The sequence below is a fragment of the Malaya genurostris genome, chromosome 2 (assembly GCF_030247185.1).
Source record: "Malaya genurostris strain Urasoe2022 chromosome 2, Malgen_1.1, whole genome shotgun sequence".
Lineage (NCBI taxonomy): Eukaryota > Metazoa > Arthropoda > Insecta > Diptera > Culicidae > Malaya > Malaya genurostris.
Window position 1 is genome coordinate 228,811,167 of NC_080571.1, and position 17,815 is coordinate 228,828,981.

The 17,815-nt window shown below is 37.1% G+C and overlaps 2 protein-coding genes across 3 annotated transcripts in view; one reads left to right on the forward strand and one right to left on the reverse strand.

Annotated features, from left to right (window-relative positions):
- The first annotated feature begins 214 nt into the window (after positions 1-214).
- LOC131429141 (F-box/LRR-repeat protein 15-like) lies at positions 215-1,018 on the forward strand. The gene has a single exon (XM_058593189.1). It carries the CDS (start codon positions 215-217, stop codon positions 1,016-1,018), a length of 804 nt encoding a protein of 267 aa, XP_058449172.1.
- A 1,794-nt stretch (positions 1,019-2,812) lies between these two features.
- LOC131427940 (activating transcription factor of chaperone) overlaps positions 2,813-17,815 on the reverse strand; it is a 66,061-nt gene continuing 51,058 nt past the window's right edge. For both annotated transcript variants that reach the window (XM_058591534.1, XM_058591535.1), the window contains one exon: positions 2,813-4,671. In XM_058591534.1, the coding sequence (XP_058447517.1) occupies positions 3,743-4,671 (929 nt within the window). In that variant the 3' untranslated portion in view covers positions 2,813-3,742. The remainder of the gene's footprint in view (positions 4,672-17,815) is intronic.

The following is a 17,815-nucleotide window of genomic DNA, read 5'->3' on the forward strand; positions in this document are numbered from 1 at the left end:
GAATACTGAGAAAAACACGCGAAATATCGATAGAATGACATAAGCCGTTTGTTTACATGCACTACGTTGATGTTAACTCCGTTGACTAGTGTTTTGTCAAATATCGCAGGATAAAGCTGCATTTTGTCGCTTAGAGTTCGCTTTAAGTACTACGTTTTTTTTAGTTCAGCATCCACAAACATTTTTTTTTTGTTTCATTATCGTGCCATAAACTATGAGCAATGTCATCGAGTCACAATCAAGTAACGAAAATGGTGAGCATTTGTTATCCACAACGATGCTGGACATCCTTGATGACGATTCTCTGTTGGAAGTATTTGCGTACCTAAATTTCGACGAATTGCTACTGGCTTCACGAGTATGCTTCAAGTTCCTGCAGCTCACAAGACAACGTTTGCGCAAAATACGTCATTTTCAACTGGACTACCGTGCCCTCATTACGAGAAACAATGATCAATTAATTCGTCTAAGGGACATATTCACTAACATAGGAACAAATTTAATTGCTTTTAAATTTTCAGGAGGGTTCATCATGAACGAAACTCTTAAATGTAGTATTATTGAAAACATTACTTTGAGCTGCTCCAATTTACAGCATTTAACGCTAAACTACATAGAACTGAGTTCTAAAAACTTGACCGCCTTGAAACCATTGCTAGTTCAATTGAAAGGTCTAGATTTAGGGCGGTGTACGCTGCGAGACGAATCCTTCGGGCAATTTATTTGTGCTGCTTCTGAACTACGATCGCTTGCCATACCGGGGAATGCAGAACTGGACGGAAGATTCTTCGATATGTGGCACAGTTGTTCGTTGCTAGAATTGCTGGACATTAGCTATTGCTACTCGTTGAATGTTGGCTCTATTGAGCCGTTTTTAAGGCGTGCTGTGAAACTGCGAGGTATTGACGTAACAGCCTGTCAGTGGTTGCAAAAGGACAAGCAAATTTTCAATTCATGTAATCGAAATATAGAACTGTGCGTTGAGTTACCGGAATTAAGTTACTACAACAATGCCTAAATTTGTATGCCAAAATCAATTTGTGTATTTAAGCCTTTATTTGGTGTTAGAATATTGTGAATATTTATTTTATATTAAATTTACAGACAAATACAATTTTGATATGCTTAATGTCTACTTAGTATTTTTTTAAGTATTCTAAATAATCCAATATTTAATTTAGACCATACGAAGCCGCAGAGAAGTGTTATATTTGTAAATTTTACTTTAATCCAATATTCCATAATTTTGCAACAATAAAACAATTTCAACCATGAAGTTCTGTTTTTTTTTGTTGTGCCATCATTGCTTTATTGATCCTTCCACACAATGACCTTGATTTTTTTTTCATTCGGTTTAAAGGATTGTGAGATCGTTTTGCATGATTTTTCAACATACCTAGCGTAGCTGAATGGCATAGCAGTTGCATGGATTGTAGAATGTCTGTAATTTGACGTTATGTGCTGGAAGACCTTAAATAGCACCACGGAATGTCTTTTTATTCTACCATACAACGGAAAGACGTAGAGGCGCATTTTAAAACGAAGAAAAATGCCTCCAGGACGAAGAAAAAGAATACCCTGCGCAGCCATGACGCTCCAAAACAAACAACTCTCTCAATAAAAACAACAAGCTACAACTATAGAAAAATTTCAAAAATCGTGAACAAAAGCAGCAAAATCGTTTGCAAATGAGTCTACAGAGAGACCCTAATGGATGGAGTAAACTCAAAAGTTCGTAGTTACTTTATGCAGCCTAATTCAGTAACTATAATTAGTTTTAAGATGATTTATAATGCACCAAAAATTATTTTTGAATTGAACTAACAGCAAATTTATTTTATTTCAAATTTAATCTGTCCAGATTTTGTCGCGTTGTTGAGTTTTGTCTCAGAGATAATGGGATTACTTGGAACCGGTGTAAATGATTTCTTGTACAATTTTTCGCAAGGCATACCGTAGTGAACAGATTTTTGACAATATTGACAAGCAGCCAATTGTTTGTTGTAGGTATCCGGCGATTCAACTGTCCGTTTATAGAAAATCACTTTGTTCAAACGCATGTTTAACTGGCTACGGTCAGGATACCGGGAAAAATTCTTCCGTTTCCAACATTTCTGTACTAAAACATATCTTTTAATAAATTCTTCAAGAGTGGCTGAGGGAAGATCATGCACAACCTCTTCTATAACATTATATTCTACAGTTTCCTAGTCAAGTTGTACTTGACGTTCTTATGATTCACGCAGTGCACATTGTTGTTGTTAGCGAATGCAATTGCTGTGCTCTCCACCAGAGCTTGCCAATTGAAGCAACGAATATTAACCAAATTGTTTCATACTCTGTGCTATTCACACACAATCGTATGCTGAGTAAAAATTCACAGCGCAACCCAAGCAAGGAGAGCTGCTTCGTTTGTACATTAGTTTTTGAATATGTGCGCCAGCTGATCACTATGCTTCATGAGTTTAGCATTTGATGAATTCTGCATTATTCGTTTAGTTTAATTGAACAGAATAACATCCTTTATTTCGATATGCATGCAACAAGAAATTGGACTCCAGCTAGGACTAGTTGACCAAACTTGACTGCTACTCCGTTACGAGAGCCACTGAAAGGGCACATAACATCTTCAGTTGTTTAAAACTGGCAGTGTTGGGTTGGCAAACTGTGCTAGTAGTAGGGAACGTTTCGATTTGACTAATGAAAAAAATTACTTTGTTCCTTCTTAACAAAGCAAACTAAAATTTGAGTTTCCAGAGCTGTACAGCAAAGTAAGGCGATTCGGATTTCGGATGTATAGTAATCGATCATCGTTCTTCTTAACTCTTTTATTGCACAATAAAACTCATAGATCCAGGCTAGGAAACGTTTAAACGGCCCTAGTGATGAAGGACGATATTCCTGTGCTATTCCTAAACATTCCATAGCTCTCCTTATCCATTGTTGCTTTATGCTGCAATTATGTTTCGCATCGGTATGATCTTAGTGATGCCATTTTCTCAACAATCATAACTACTAATGTTTGAAAAAAAAACATCATGCCGTTCTACTGCTATATCCGCTTAACTGTGAATGGTTAGTAAGTTACAAAAATGAAATGGGAGATTCGGCATCATACATCGTTAAGAAAATGCCTTTGGAGAATTAAGAAGATTTCAATTTTCTGAAAAAAATGTTTGTGTACCCACAGTTTCTCCAAGTAAAAGAGAATAAGCAAAATTGTAAAAATATTCTCCCTCCTAAAAGACAACACAGCTTCACCCGAGATTCCAGTTGAAAACGCACGCACCAAAATTTCAGTCATGCTAGGCAGACGTCATACGCGATGGTTTCGTTTTACAGCTGATCTCTCGCAACAGTAAACTACAGAAGACAGCATTTATACGGCATCCATGGGTAAATCGTTATTTCGAATGCTATTGGGAACGTTATATGAAAAAAAAACTACACATTTCACTAGACCATAGATTTCAGCAATGCTACCTTTGCAACGTACATTCGACCGGGTTTCAAACAGCTTATCTACTAGACATTTTCTGATAAAAACTAGTAATAGATTCTTAATCGGAAAGTACTACACGCACTATATTTCAGAATGAAGAATCGAGAAAAAAACAAAATCTTACCAACTAATTGAATCTCTTACTGATCTAGTTGTTTGACAATGGAACAAGTTAATATGATATTAATAAAATTGAAAGGTACTTAAGTATCTCTAACTCCCTTTCTGAATAAAAAGCAATTAGATCAGACCTTTGACCTTGAAAACCTCCCGCATCAAACTTTTAAGATAGCGTATTTCGCGACCAATGTCAGCAGATTTGCCCTTCAATTCTTCATTCTTGTCTCTTAGTTTGCGTTCCTCGATAAGAACCTCTTCGATTTCGGCTTTTTTCTTCTGGCGATAGCGCGTGGCAGCATTCTTGTTCTGTTCCTTTTTGCGCGATTTTTTGTCTTCAACTCCGCGACCGTACGGTCGGGTGCGCTTCTTGGTGACACCACCACCGGAAACTTTCAAGCTTTTTTTGCCACTAGATGGACTCCATTCGTCATCTTGATCCCGTGAGTAAGCGGAACCACAGTAGGACGAACTCGAGTCACTCATCGGGCACGAGCTGGATACAGATCCGTCCTCGGAGAACGAACAAGAGTCATCGTCATCGTTACAATCAGGAAGATCTTTAGAACGGGATCGAACAATCTCGTCCACTAGTTCCAAATTGCGTGCGATGTTCTCTACCTCATCTACCGGTTGAAAGCCGAAACTGTCAGCTATCTGATACTCTTCGGTTCCCTGCTGCTGTTGTGGTTGATTGATAGTTTGGGCCGAATTAACCAGCAAACCATTCATCGGAGCCCCATATCCGTAGTACTCGTTGGTCTCATGCTGCTGTTGCGATTGTATTTGTTCTACTGATACCGGCAAAAGCAGTTCCCGTTGCGACTCGGACTGACCAACGAAATGGGCCTCCTGAGGTGGTGTTTGTGGCGGTGTTAGATGGGTCAACTCGACGTTTTCATACACGTAATCGAATTCCATGAGAAGTTCCTCGGTATTTTGCACTTTCTCCGGTTTTTGCTGATGGGAGAACGGCCCGATGACCGGTGCCGAAGAATCATAGCTGTTAGCAACCAAAAGCGGCAGTTTTAACTTCTCATCGAGCCATTGATCTGAAATAAGATAGAAGGATAATTAAAACTAGCTTTTACTTTTTTATAATTTCGATTATAGAGGTTCTAACATGGTGGTCGTTCGCCTCTCGGACCAGAGAACAATGATTGGATTCGAATCCCGGTATGCTGCGTGAAAGGCGATTGTCTTACCAATCACGCTACACCCGTCCACTGAGCTATTACTTTGATCATGTTATGAATTGACTTCAAGTTCCAAATGTTCTACCAACTGAGCAAATAAACAGCATGCCCTAACAAACCATCCCGAATGATCAATTTGAGATGTGTTTCATCACATCCAGACTAGATCAATTGACAGAAAGTATCCATTAATTAAAAAATGTTTTTAAGATCGAGATCTATCTCCAATTAATGTGCATTCAATTCGAAATAGTCGTTCTCAAAAAACCATCCAGAACCTCATGTGAAACAGTCCAGGTAAATCAATTGTAGCTAGGAATGCACATGCGCGAAGCTTACCACCGAGATATCAGTTGCATAGAATCAATTTGGTCGAATGAATCAACATAAAAAAATCCTGGGAGCAGGATTAAACTCGCTTAATGTCGCTGTTCTATAGATACGACACAAATAAACATGTTGAATCAAATTCAAAATATAAGGCTTCTGATTTTGAAATATCTAGGGTAAGGGCTCCCTACTTCATCTCATTTGTAAGGACGTTACCTTAAAAACCTGATTTAGCCACTAAAATCATCACGATTTTTTCATATTTCTGTTTCATTCGCCTTGCTCTACATTGGGAATTGATTCACATTCCTTGGAAATTAAAGTAATATTCAAAAAATCAGCTAGAAACACTTCTGATATGTTCACTACTCTGCTCCTAATTTCATCTCAAAGGATTTGTATTCATCCTATCGTTGGTCCTTTATTCATCCCATATATCATCCCATAAATTAGCAATGGCGACAGCAATCAAAACCAAAATATTGCACTCTCAGGTTCAACATTTCAGAATTTTTCTTAAAAAGGCCTTATGCCAACTATGAGACAACACACGATATTTTAAGAAACAGTTTGAAATCATTTCGACGCTTAAAATTTTGTGAATAGTTTTCGCCACCTTTCGTTTTAAATTTAAAATTTTACTGTGCAGTTAACTTTGAAAAAATAAAAAAAAAAAAAAATTGTTACTATTTATGCATTAGCCCTTCTAAAACCAAAATGCAGAACCAGAGATGCCATTTATACAAATTTATTTGTATTGTATAGATTTTTGCGTTCGCATACTGATTTGAATTAGAGTACAGATTTCAACAGATTTTCTAAATTTAATACAGATTTGTAAAGGCTCATGAAAAGTTAGACTTTTCTCTCTTAGTATCTATTAGTATTTGATTGCAGTACTTTTTTAAAAGTTAATTAATCAACGGACAAATCACATGTTAAAATGAAAATCTTTTGTGCAAATATTTGATGATGAACATTAATAAACATTTATATTAAAATTTTAAACCAATTTGAACTGATTTATTTCATTAGTGAAAACAGATAAAGCAAATACATATTTTCTATGAAAATATCTGACATCTCTGTGCACCGCCGATGAAACGCATAAACTTAACTGCTACTGTATTTGCCACAATGATAACCATTGTGGCAAATACAGTAGCAGTTAAGTTTATGCGTTTCATCATTAGTATTTAACACTCTCTTTCTGGTATTATTCGAAGCCGAAACAGTTTTTTTGAAATATAAATATTAATAATATAATTAAACTAATGTCACGGATACCAAAAAAACACTTGTTGATGATAATTTGAAGAAGAGAGAAAACATTTTTTTTGTTACATTATTAGAAAACTTGGCAACTTTGCGTAACCAAATGAGATGAAAACAAAGCGCAATCAAGTAAACTAAGCAAACAAATTTCATCTCATATTTTTGAAGACTTTTATTGCTTGTCGGGTAATTTGAGATATTTTTAATCGTTAATTAAACAACTGGAAAGTGAACATTATAAATCGTGAAATAATCCAACATTCAATAGTAGTGTAATTGCGAGAAATAGTGATCATGTTTTGAGACGAATCGATTAGTAGTTATTCAGAAACATGACAAACTGTAAATCTTGAGACGAAAATGTGTCCTAAATTGAAAAGTGAGTTTGTTTGAATGAAAAAAAAAATGATCACCGAATGATTTAAAACCATTTTCTTCCAATGAGAAAGTGTGACAATAGCTTGAATAATCATTTCAAAACATTCCACAGTTTGGTTCAGCTACGTTGTAAGATATTATTCATGTTCAAAGTAATGAGATGAAGGGATGAGATGGAAATAGAAGCTCAGATGAAACAGGGAGCCGTTACCCTACGCGCAATATATTTCTTTACCAAGTCTAAGTTCGATGCTCTGCTGTATTTTCTAAAGCAAGTGCAAGGAAGTTCCTGATCGCGCAAGCGATTTGCGAATGTGGTGAGGGTTTCTTTCATCGCTTCCGGAGCAAACAACAGTGCGACTTACAAGTACAAGTGTCTTAAAAAGCGTATCTTGTCATTATTAATAAGAAAAAACAAAGAATCGACTTTACTTTGGCCTGGCACTACACTCGAAACGTGCTAAACGTGAACTCATCAAATTTATCGGAACCTCGTTCAGTGAAATTCTGGACCAAAATGAAACCGGAACTTCGCAAACATTCCAAAACAATTGAAACAGAGCTGTAGTTAAAAGAAATTTGGGTAAAACAACAAAACATCGGTTACACAAAATTGGATGGGCTGAGTGAAAGGAAAGGTGCAAACTTTCGGAATGGAGGACTAAATTAAATAAAACAAATTTTGTAAATCCTTATTAGTTTTCCATTCCCTGGAAATTACAAGAAAATGCGATAATCGGTTCAATTTTTATGAGTGAATATGTGAGTGTCATTTTCATCAAATACAACTTTTAAATTGGGACTTGCAAAATTTCGTGTTTCGTATTTTCAATCCCAGGCATCGAAATAACATACGACAAACATCTAGGTACAATTCACGTGATGACGGCCAACAACTTACAGTATTAATAATGACCAAAGGCTCTTTCATTACTGTAGTAAGTGAAAGACTAGGAAAGTTTCCCTTACGTCTCATAAGATCTGTCTATAGATACAAAGTAACAAGCAATACAATTTATTAATTTAGCATCATCGACATCAACTCATAACAAACTTGTAGGTAGTAAATTTATCATTCGAAAATTATAATTAACGAAAATGTTTTTGTTTTTAGAACAGTTAATCCAAGACATAACGTTAAAAACATACATCTCTTGATGCTGAAAATATGTATAGAGCTTGGAAAATGTGCCCCAGAAAGAATGAACGCAGTCGAAATCTGCAGCCATTTCACAATAATTGAGAATTTGTCATTTCTTTGCTCTCATCACTTGTGTAGCCGTTTATTTGTATCCATCAGTTGGTTTTAAAAATGCGTAGACTTTCAACAGAACATCATCAAAATATTGTGCTCAAATGGTGCACAGACACCGGACTGTCAGTGAGAAAGATAACGAATAGGAATAAATAAAAAAGCCGTGCGAAGATCGATCAAAAAGTTCGGTGAAGATAACAGCTTTAACCTATAACCCTCGTTTGTAAAAACGTTCGAGTAGAAGAAGGAGGATTCAGTGCGAGATGTGGCCAAACAAGTTGGTGCTTCGAAGTCAAATGTTCTTCTTGCTAAAGAGCGATTTTATCTTCGTATCTGAAAGAAGCAGTCCCTCTGCCGAAGCGCAGTCCAAACCAAAAAGCTTCGATCAGAAACAGAGTTCGAAAGGTGTACGATGCAATGCTTGCTGGAAATTCAAACAGTATGATCATGTACGATAGAACAAACGTGAAATTCGATTACCGAAGCCACAATTTTATACGGTACGGTATTTAAATCGAAAATTCTGGTAAGAAAACTAGGATCTGGCAAGCTATTTGTGACTGCAGTGAACTATCGCAACCCTTCATCACAACTATTCCGATGAGTTCACAAAAACGACTTTTACCCATGATTCAAAGCCACAATGATTCTACTGTCTACCGGCTAGATCTTGCGTCACGCCATTATGCTAAATCAACGGTAGAATTCCAAAATACATGAACCCACCAAATTGCCCGCAAATTTGACCAATGGAAGAATTTTGGGCTGAGGAAACATGCCTCGGCGGTCGAAACCATCCAACAATTCAAAAAATAAAGGAAAAAAGTTCTGCAACTTGTCACCAAGAAGTCTGTGCTTAATCTAATGAAGAACATTCGCAAGAAAGTGCGCCAACTAGCCTACAATCGCTAGATATCAAATGTTGAGAATATTAGTCTGTTATGCTAATCTAATATTAACAGTATATCCAAAAAAATTGTGTTGTTTCTATTATAGAGGTTTTAACCTTTTAGGTCATTCACCTCTTCGAGCCAGAAAAAAAACCCTCTGTTCCTATTCGCGGGGTTGGTAATCGAACCTAGGTGGGCTGCGTGAAAAACATCGACTTTATATCCAACACTTTTGTATTAATCAGTGTATCGATAAGTAGATAGAAACATTCAAACAGTTATTACTCTGAAATGGCTTAATTTTTTGAAGCGAGTTTTTTGGTGACATGTTAGTTTACATGTCAATAACAGCTGCGCAATCGATTGGTTTCGGTACGGTTTATCGTTTCAATGATGAGTCGAATTGATCCGGAAACGCGAAAGAAAATTTTGCTCACTTGGTGCTCAGAAAGTGGTGTCACGTACAACGAAATTGCAAAACGGGTGAAAGTGCACCACACCAGTGTCAAAAATATTATCGAGAAGTTCGGTAAGACCCTTTCCATGAAGGATTTGGCCCGATCCGGTAGGACTTAAAAGTGGTTGAGTACATCAGGAAAAAACCATCGGCGTCGACGCGGGATTTGGCCAAGCAGTTCAACACCAGCATCGGGATGATTCAACGGATCAAAGTTCGGAACTCCCTGAAAACGTACAAGAAACAAAAGATGCCGAAATAGTCCCTGGTACAGCAAGTTCAGGCCAAAACAAGAGTGCGAAAACTGTATAACCGGATTCTACAGAATAAAGACGAATGCATCCTGATCGACGACGAAATCTACGCCAAGGAAGACTCTCGAGTGCTGCCCGGACCGCAATATTATACAAAATCGGTGTACCAGGACCTGGACGACGCTGACACCACGGTGGCGATGGAAAAGTTTGGGCAGAAGATATTGGTCTGACAAGCAATTTGTACCTGTGGTTTGCGGTCGTCGATTTTCTTCACGAAGGGCACAATTAACGCCAAGGTGTACGAGGAAGAATGTTTGAAGAAGAGAATGCTACCACTGTACAGAAAGCATAAGGCTCCTCCTCTGTTCTGGCCGGATTTGGCTTCAGCCCTCTACGCCAACTCCATTCTACAGTGGTTGTCAAAAAATAATGTACAATTCGTGAAAAAGGACATCAGTCCACCGAACTGCCCGGATCTTCGGCCAATTGAAAGCTATTGGGCAATTGTCAAGCGGCACTTTCGGAAGGAAGGTACAGTGTCTCAAAACATGCAGGAGTTAGAAAAAACTGGACAGCTGCCACCAGGAAAGTCACATAAGTAACTGTGCAGAATTTAATGAAGAATGTCAAATCCAAAGTGCGAGCGTTTCACAGAAACTAGGATTTTCTTCAATATAATCAGTGAAATGCATAAAAATGTAATTTTTCTACAATAACTGATGTCAAAATATGTTTTTTTATTCGCTTTTTTATTCAATAATCAATGTTGCTAACTACTTTTCGATACACTCCTTATTTCCACTAAAATTAGGTATGTCCATACGTTCTTGGAGACTCTCCAATTTTCAGACATAACGAAACTCGAGGTAATTTTGGACGGATAAAGAAAAGGCGGTCGTTTCCATCGTTTTTTTTATGTAATTGGATGCGGTACTCATGGAAAACTGTTTGATATTCAGTTTAGAACTTAAAAGCCAACTCTTTTAAATTGCATCCTAGCCTGTTTTTTAATATTAAATCAAATTGAAAGGTAATCTCTGAATTTCAAAAACCGGGCGGCAAGATTCTCTTTCCATGGTTCGATTTGGCTAAAATTTTGCATTGAAACTTCGTTTGTGGCAGCTTTTGGGTTAGTGAAATTCGATGGTCATCAATTTTTCATTTCCAACTTGAAAAAAAAACCAAGAAAAAACTTTGTTTTATACTTTGAAATGGAAAATGGAGTCCTAGAATTAATGTTTTCAATATTTCACATTTCGAGATGACACAAAATCTTAACGTTTTATGCATTTTTAAAACATCTGGCATTTAAAAATTTGGTCGATTTCTGAAATTTCATGTATCTTAGCTGATTTTTTTATATTGGAAAATTTTGACCGCCGTGTAATTCTTCCTATAATCCGGTTTGGCTTAAATTTAGCATAGGCATTTTTTGAGGTACTGCAGCTCTGTGGCACTACCGATTAATTCGATGGTCATCTTGACCAAAAAAACTACAAAAAAACGGACAAGATTATAACAACCTCTGACGTCATAATCGATTATCATATCGACCAACCCAAAGCAGCATCATTTATATATTCTTAAGAGGGACAGGTTCCACCGATTTAAAATGGGTGAACAGATATCAAGCCATTGTGTAATCAACATATTTAAATTGAAACGATAACAAAAAAAATACAACTCATTTGGTTATCGAAACTTTCACTGCAGTTTCCTGTATAACAGCATCTGTGTTGAAAATTTATTCAACCCTCCATTCGAATGGTCGTCGTTTGTGTTTACCTAAATCGATAAACTCGGGATTACACATTTCCGCTCTTTACGTGTAGGGTTAAACTTTTCCGCCGTTGACGCGATTGGGCTCGTGAGTAGTTTCGGCCCTCCTGCAAAGCACCTGCTCTTCTGCTGATTAGCAAACCGTCGGTTCGTATCTTCATTGACACCAATCTTATGGCTATCGGAAGGTTATCCGTATCGAAAATTCAGACACGATGATGATGGAAGACTTCCTCTGAGTGGTGATAGTTTTCACGTAACTACACTAGAACTTTCCTCACAACGGCCGGTTCATGACTAAATCCCACTGTGCTGGACAATGATCTTGGGTTATTATCACTGAGAGCATTTTATTGCACAGTGATAAGCCATGTATGATCTTGAACCTTTTTCAAACATGACCAGACCAAAAAACCTTCAAGTTTGCCAAGAATGCCTCGGTTCGGCGCAGTGTGCTCTTTCCATGCATATCGCCTTATCAAAGTGATTTGCGCAGATAATGCTGCGGTTCATTTTTCATTAAGTTATTGGAATCAGTCTTGAAGCCTCTGTAATATGCAATGATCTTTGCTCTGACCCTTGGAACAAAAAAACAGTCAACAGTTGATAGTACCGGAGTTGACCGCCTTCTGTCTTCGCGCAGAGGAGCAGCAACTTTCGCTGTATAAACAAGCTTGCAAGTGACTATTGATCGGTTTACCTTGAGCTGGCATCGTGTGTATCTGTCCTGTCGTGGACGCTACACGATGTTTCCTTGTATGTGCTGATAGGCGTTGGTAATTTTAGGTTCATTATACAAGGTAAACGATGCTTCGCATATAGGAAGAGTTTTGATCGAATCCGTCGAAAGCGAATGTAGTTTTTTTCTTCTGTTTTGCTATAACAGCCAAACGATCAACGTTCATTTCCATTAATTCGTTTCATTTACGTCTTACAGCACTAATGTTGGCCTTCTGAAACCAGTTTCCGAAAAAGATAGGTTCCGTCGAACACGAGACCAGTTCATGCTTAACTAGGTTGTTGAAGCCATTCAACTTCGAAAATTAGTTCATGATTTAGACTTCGACAACTCGCTTAGTATTATCAATGAATTGTTTTAGTTCATGTATAACCGAGCATAAACTCTACCGCGGTATAATTGGAACAAATTAATATCAGAAATGTAATCAAATAAAATCGACACAAATTCTTACTTCCTTATGCGGGAGTGTATTCAAATTTATAATAGTCAAATCCATACATTTGACAGCAATTGGGGTCAAAAATGGGTTGAGTTTTGCTTTGAAGCGAAAACGCCATAAGATAATTAAGCTATCGAATCTATCTACTCTCCATATCACGTCAAAGCGTTTACCTGTTGATTGAATGTAAGGGTTTAACATGTAAATTGGCACACTGAATGTCAAGTTTTGTAGAACGGCCAGCAAAATGATCTTGAGCTTTAAAAATTCAATTAGGCGACGGTGTTTCGCAAGTTTTCATTTTCAATCGCACTCGTTCATAGATAAATTTCAAGTTTTATTTGATGTTTACTTTCCTACCCAAAACGACGTTCACAGATGAATACGTTCGATTGGCGTTATGTGATTATATCTAGTGATTTGGAGTTTACCGAATGTCAAGCGAATTCGTATAACACAAATGATGACAAATATTTTAAAACGATTCAGCCGACAATGGACATATTTTCCTTTTTGATTATAACGGTACTATTGGCAATCTTTTCCTCTAATTCTTTGCCTAATAATAACACAAGGGCTGAAAAGTCCCAGGCCTAACACATAGATGGCGCTAGTTTCATTGCAGTCACCTTTTTCAGTTAATACTAACCTTTAAAAGACAGCTGTTAAAATTTTATGATATTCTATTCATTAGTTTGTGAGTTATTGTGCTAAGAGTGACGCTACTTTTGTTAACGATTTCATGTTTTAATTTTACACAGCTTATTGATGGGAAAAATACCGTAAAAGCGAAGTAATGGCTTGAAAAGTGTCATGGTGACTCCGCTCCATCAGAAACAACAATAAAACGTTGATTTGCTGACTTCAAACGTAGTCGTAGAGACACCGACATCCAAACGAGGAAACATTAAAAATATTAAAATATTCAGTATTTATGTATTGACCATTGTCTCGTAGTATCTTAAAGCATGTTCTAAAATTGACCAGACAACGTAGCGTCAGACATCGACATACTTTGAATATAAACGATAGACATTAGTAAGTTTTTACATTGTATTATTTGTTCAACGCTCTATGTTTTTTTGTCAATGTAACACAATAAAATTTCCAGTTTTCCTTGAAAAAGGCCTACATCACAGGCCGAAACGTCGGACAGTAAACAACATTCGTTTTATTATAAGACTGAGACAGCCCTTTTTACAGTTTTCCACGATTATCACCCCAGTCGAAATCGAGTATAACATTTAAAATATCCACCAAATCGTTTTAAAAGATCGTGAAGTTGCGTGAGTTAGCTTGCTAGGCTTATATTGGATGAGCATTTGACTATGAGAAAGCTCTGTTCAATGTGGGTGCTGCGTTTGCTTACTGTTGACCAAAAACGAGAACGTGTTGATGATTCTGAGCAGTGTTTGGCCATGTTTTAATGTAACACGATTTATTAACGGATTTTTTGCGTCGATATGTGACAATAGATGAAACATGGTTTCATCACTCCACTCCGGAGTCAAAACGATTGTCATCTGAGTGAATAGCAACTGGTGAACCTCGTTCAAAGCTCCCAAAAGCACAACAATCGGCTGGAAAGGTTATGGCCTCTGTATTCCGGGATGTACAAAGCAAAGTCTTGGCATTACATTCCTTCTGTGGAATTTGGCCTTTCTGTTTCAACAGACTTCGCAGCCGATTCATAGCGTACAGAATTATTGCATGGCTGGTAGTACGATCCTACTGACACTAAGAATCCTTCCAGGTCGGGGCTCGAACATACGACAACTGTCTTGTACCAGCGCCCTATACATTTAACCTGCAACCTGGGATAAGTATTTTGGGATGTGCGTGATGTAAAATTTATCGACTATCTTGAGAATGGAAATGCCATTAACAGTGAATATTATATAGTGTTTGAAGGGTGGAATTGCAAAGAAACGACAGCATATGGCAAAGAAACAAATTTTGTTTCCTCAAGACGACGCACCGTGCCACAAGTCAATCAAAACCATGGCAAAACTACACGAGTTGAATTTAGAATTGCTCCCACATCCACCCTATTTGCCAGATTTGGCTCTCAGTGACTACTGGCTGTTCGCAGACCTGAAAAAAAATGCTCGCCGGTAAGAAATCTCGCACGTATGAAGAGGTTATCGCTGAAACTAAGGCCTATGTAGAGGCAAAAGATTATTATATCGTTTAAGGCAAAATATAAATCGTAATTTGGTATTGGTATTGAAATTGAAATGGCGCTGGAATGATTGCGTTTTTCTTGATGGAGATTACGTTGATGAATAAAGTTAATTTTGCACCAAAAAAAATCGTGTTCTCTTTGTTAGGCCATGTGTTATGACCATCATTTTTCGATTAATGCCGAAAACCATTATAGAAAAATATAGGATTATCTCGAATGAGGAACCAAACTCGCGCCTGTTAGAAGACTAGAAGTTTCATTTAGGGAAAACTATCTTGAATATCTATCAATTGAAAAGAGATACTTATTTAACTCTCCAGCAAATCAAATCATCCTGTGATGGTGATGTAATACTTAATAATTACATATTTAACTACTGATTATATCATACTTATCACACTGTATTAGAAATATATGTGAACAATTACCGATGCGTGGAAAATGCGCATTGTGCTGCCTGAGTAGGCTGACTCTGTTCTGAACAAGTTTGCAGCTGATGGGTAATCTGTTAGTTATTGAAGGCTTGTGAATATCGGATTGTGTGTGATCCTACTAAAAGAATTCAAGCATTATTGGAAAAAAATCAATCTATTTGAGAAGGAAGGAACAACCAAAAATGTGAAGGTATGTTGTTGTTCAAAAACAAAACAAAAATTCAATATACCTTCAAAAATTAGACTGTCTTGGTGAAAAATAAATTAGAAATTGTTGGAATTATATTGAAAAAGATTTCTTGTTTTAAAGCCTTTTAGCGTAAAACTTCAAATCTTCACAAAATGCTTGAACTTTATTGCAAACACTCTTAAAATTATCGTCTCTTTTTTGAAACGAAGTAGCAAAATATAAATTTGGCTCCTTATCCGCCTCTCTTAAAATGTAGTATCCAATCACCCCTATGGTGGTGATGGTGTTTATTACAAAAGAATGTTGTATAGGGTGATTTTTTAAGAGCTTGAGAACTTTTTTAAACAATAAAACGCATAAAATTTGCAAAATCTCATCGGTTCTTTATTTTAAACGTTAGATTGGTACATGACATTTACTTTTTGAAGATAATTTCATTTAAATGTTGACCGCGGCTGCGTCTTAGGTGGTCCATTCGGAAAGTCCAATTTTGGGCAACTTTTTCGAGCATTTCGGCCGGAATAGCCCGAATTTCTTCGGAAATGTTGTCTTCCAAAGCTGGAATAGTTACTGGCTTAGTTCTGTAGACTGTAGACTTGACGTAGCCCCACAAAAAATGGTCTAAAGGCGTCAAATCGCATGATCTTGGTGGCCAACTTACCGGTCCATTTCTTGAGATGAATTGTTCTCCGAAGTTTTCCCTCAAAATGGCCATAGAATCGCGAGCTGTGTGGCATGTAGCGCCATCTTGTTGAAACCACATGTCAACCAAGTTCAGTTCTTCCATTTTTGGCAACAAAAAGTTTGTTAGCATCGAACGATAGCGATCGCCATTCACTGTAACGTTGCGTCCAACAGCATCTTTGAAAAAATACGGTCCAATGATTCCACCAGCGTACAAACCACACCAAACAGTGCATTTTTCGGGATGCATGGGCAGTTCTTGAACGGCTTCTGGTTGCTCTTCACTCCAAATGCGGCAATTTTGCTTATTTACGTAGCCATTCAACCAGAAATGAGCCTCATCGCTGAACAAAATTTGTCGATAAAAAAGCGGATTTTCCGAATGGACCACCTAAGACGCAGCCGCGGTCAACATTTAAATGAAATTATCTTCAAAAAGTAAATGTCATGTACCAATCTAACGTTTAAAATAAAGAACCGATGAGATTTTGCAAATTTTATGCGTTTTATTGTTTAAAAAAGTTCTCAAGCTCTTAAAAAATCACCCTGTATATACGTATTTAGTAAAACCGAACACAAGACAATCCAAACAAGCACTCAATCACAATCAAAATATTTCCAAACCCTTAGGTACGTATCTTCAACAGCAACGAACAATGAAGCTGATTTTCTGCCACTTATTGTCCCTATATTCAGTTCTCCCTTTTTTATATTCGGCAGAAGTTCAAAAGCTCATCTACGGAAGCTTACAAGAGCAGATCACAACCGAAAGCTCCAGTGTAACAGCACACTATATTGGCTACATAACATGAAACCAATGGGTACTTGCTTGCGATTTAAGTACACACGGGTGAAATTCAACTGCATGGAACTACATTGATCATGCAAAGTTAAAATTGAGTAACCTTCCGACAGGTACTGAATCTCATCTGAAGATAGTGTGTTTTCAAAGGTACATTTAGAAAATTGCTGCCAATAGATGCATTTACAGAACGAATTATCCGGACTATCCGGAATACATTTCACGAATCTTCAGGTCACGATCATGAGTTTGCCAGATTTACTGATTAAAAACTAAAATGGAAAATGAAAAAAATGTATTGTTTTTTATTCTCTTTAAATAAGAATTGTCAAAATTCTGAAAATAACACACTACGTGGCATAATGCTAAATCTAACGAAACCCAACCGTATTAGTTTGACTAATTATAGCCGTACCTCGTTGGCCGCGAAATGTTGGTTAAAATTGTTGACAGGACTTCTAAATCGATTACCATTACCTCTGGTTTGCCACAAGGTAGTCTCTTTGGACCACTTCTGTTTTTAGTTTACATCAATTACGTTGATCTTCCTGTAAGTCTTTAGAGCTCTCGCACGCAGACGATATCAAACTGTTCTTCAAAATTTGAAGCCAAAACGATGCAGGGTTTTATTAGCAGCGACTTGATATAAACTAGTGCCTGGTCAGTATGTATCACATAACGTTTAAAAACATCCATTGCTTGAAAGCATTATGTATTACCATTGTTTGTTTTTTACTCGAGTTCTCGGCAGTTCGAAGCTCACCTAACAATCCAAAGGAGATGAACACATTGAAGCTGTCGTCCACCCTAAAGCAACGCAATATTCTGTGCAGTGTCTTAAAAGCAATGTGTGTTTTCTATTCAATTTTTAGAAATATCAATTGCTCTAGTCCTTTCGGAGAA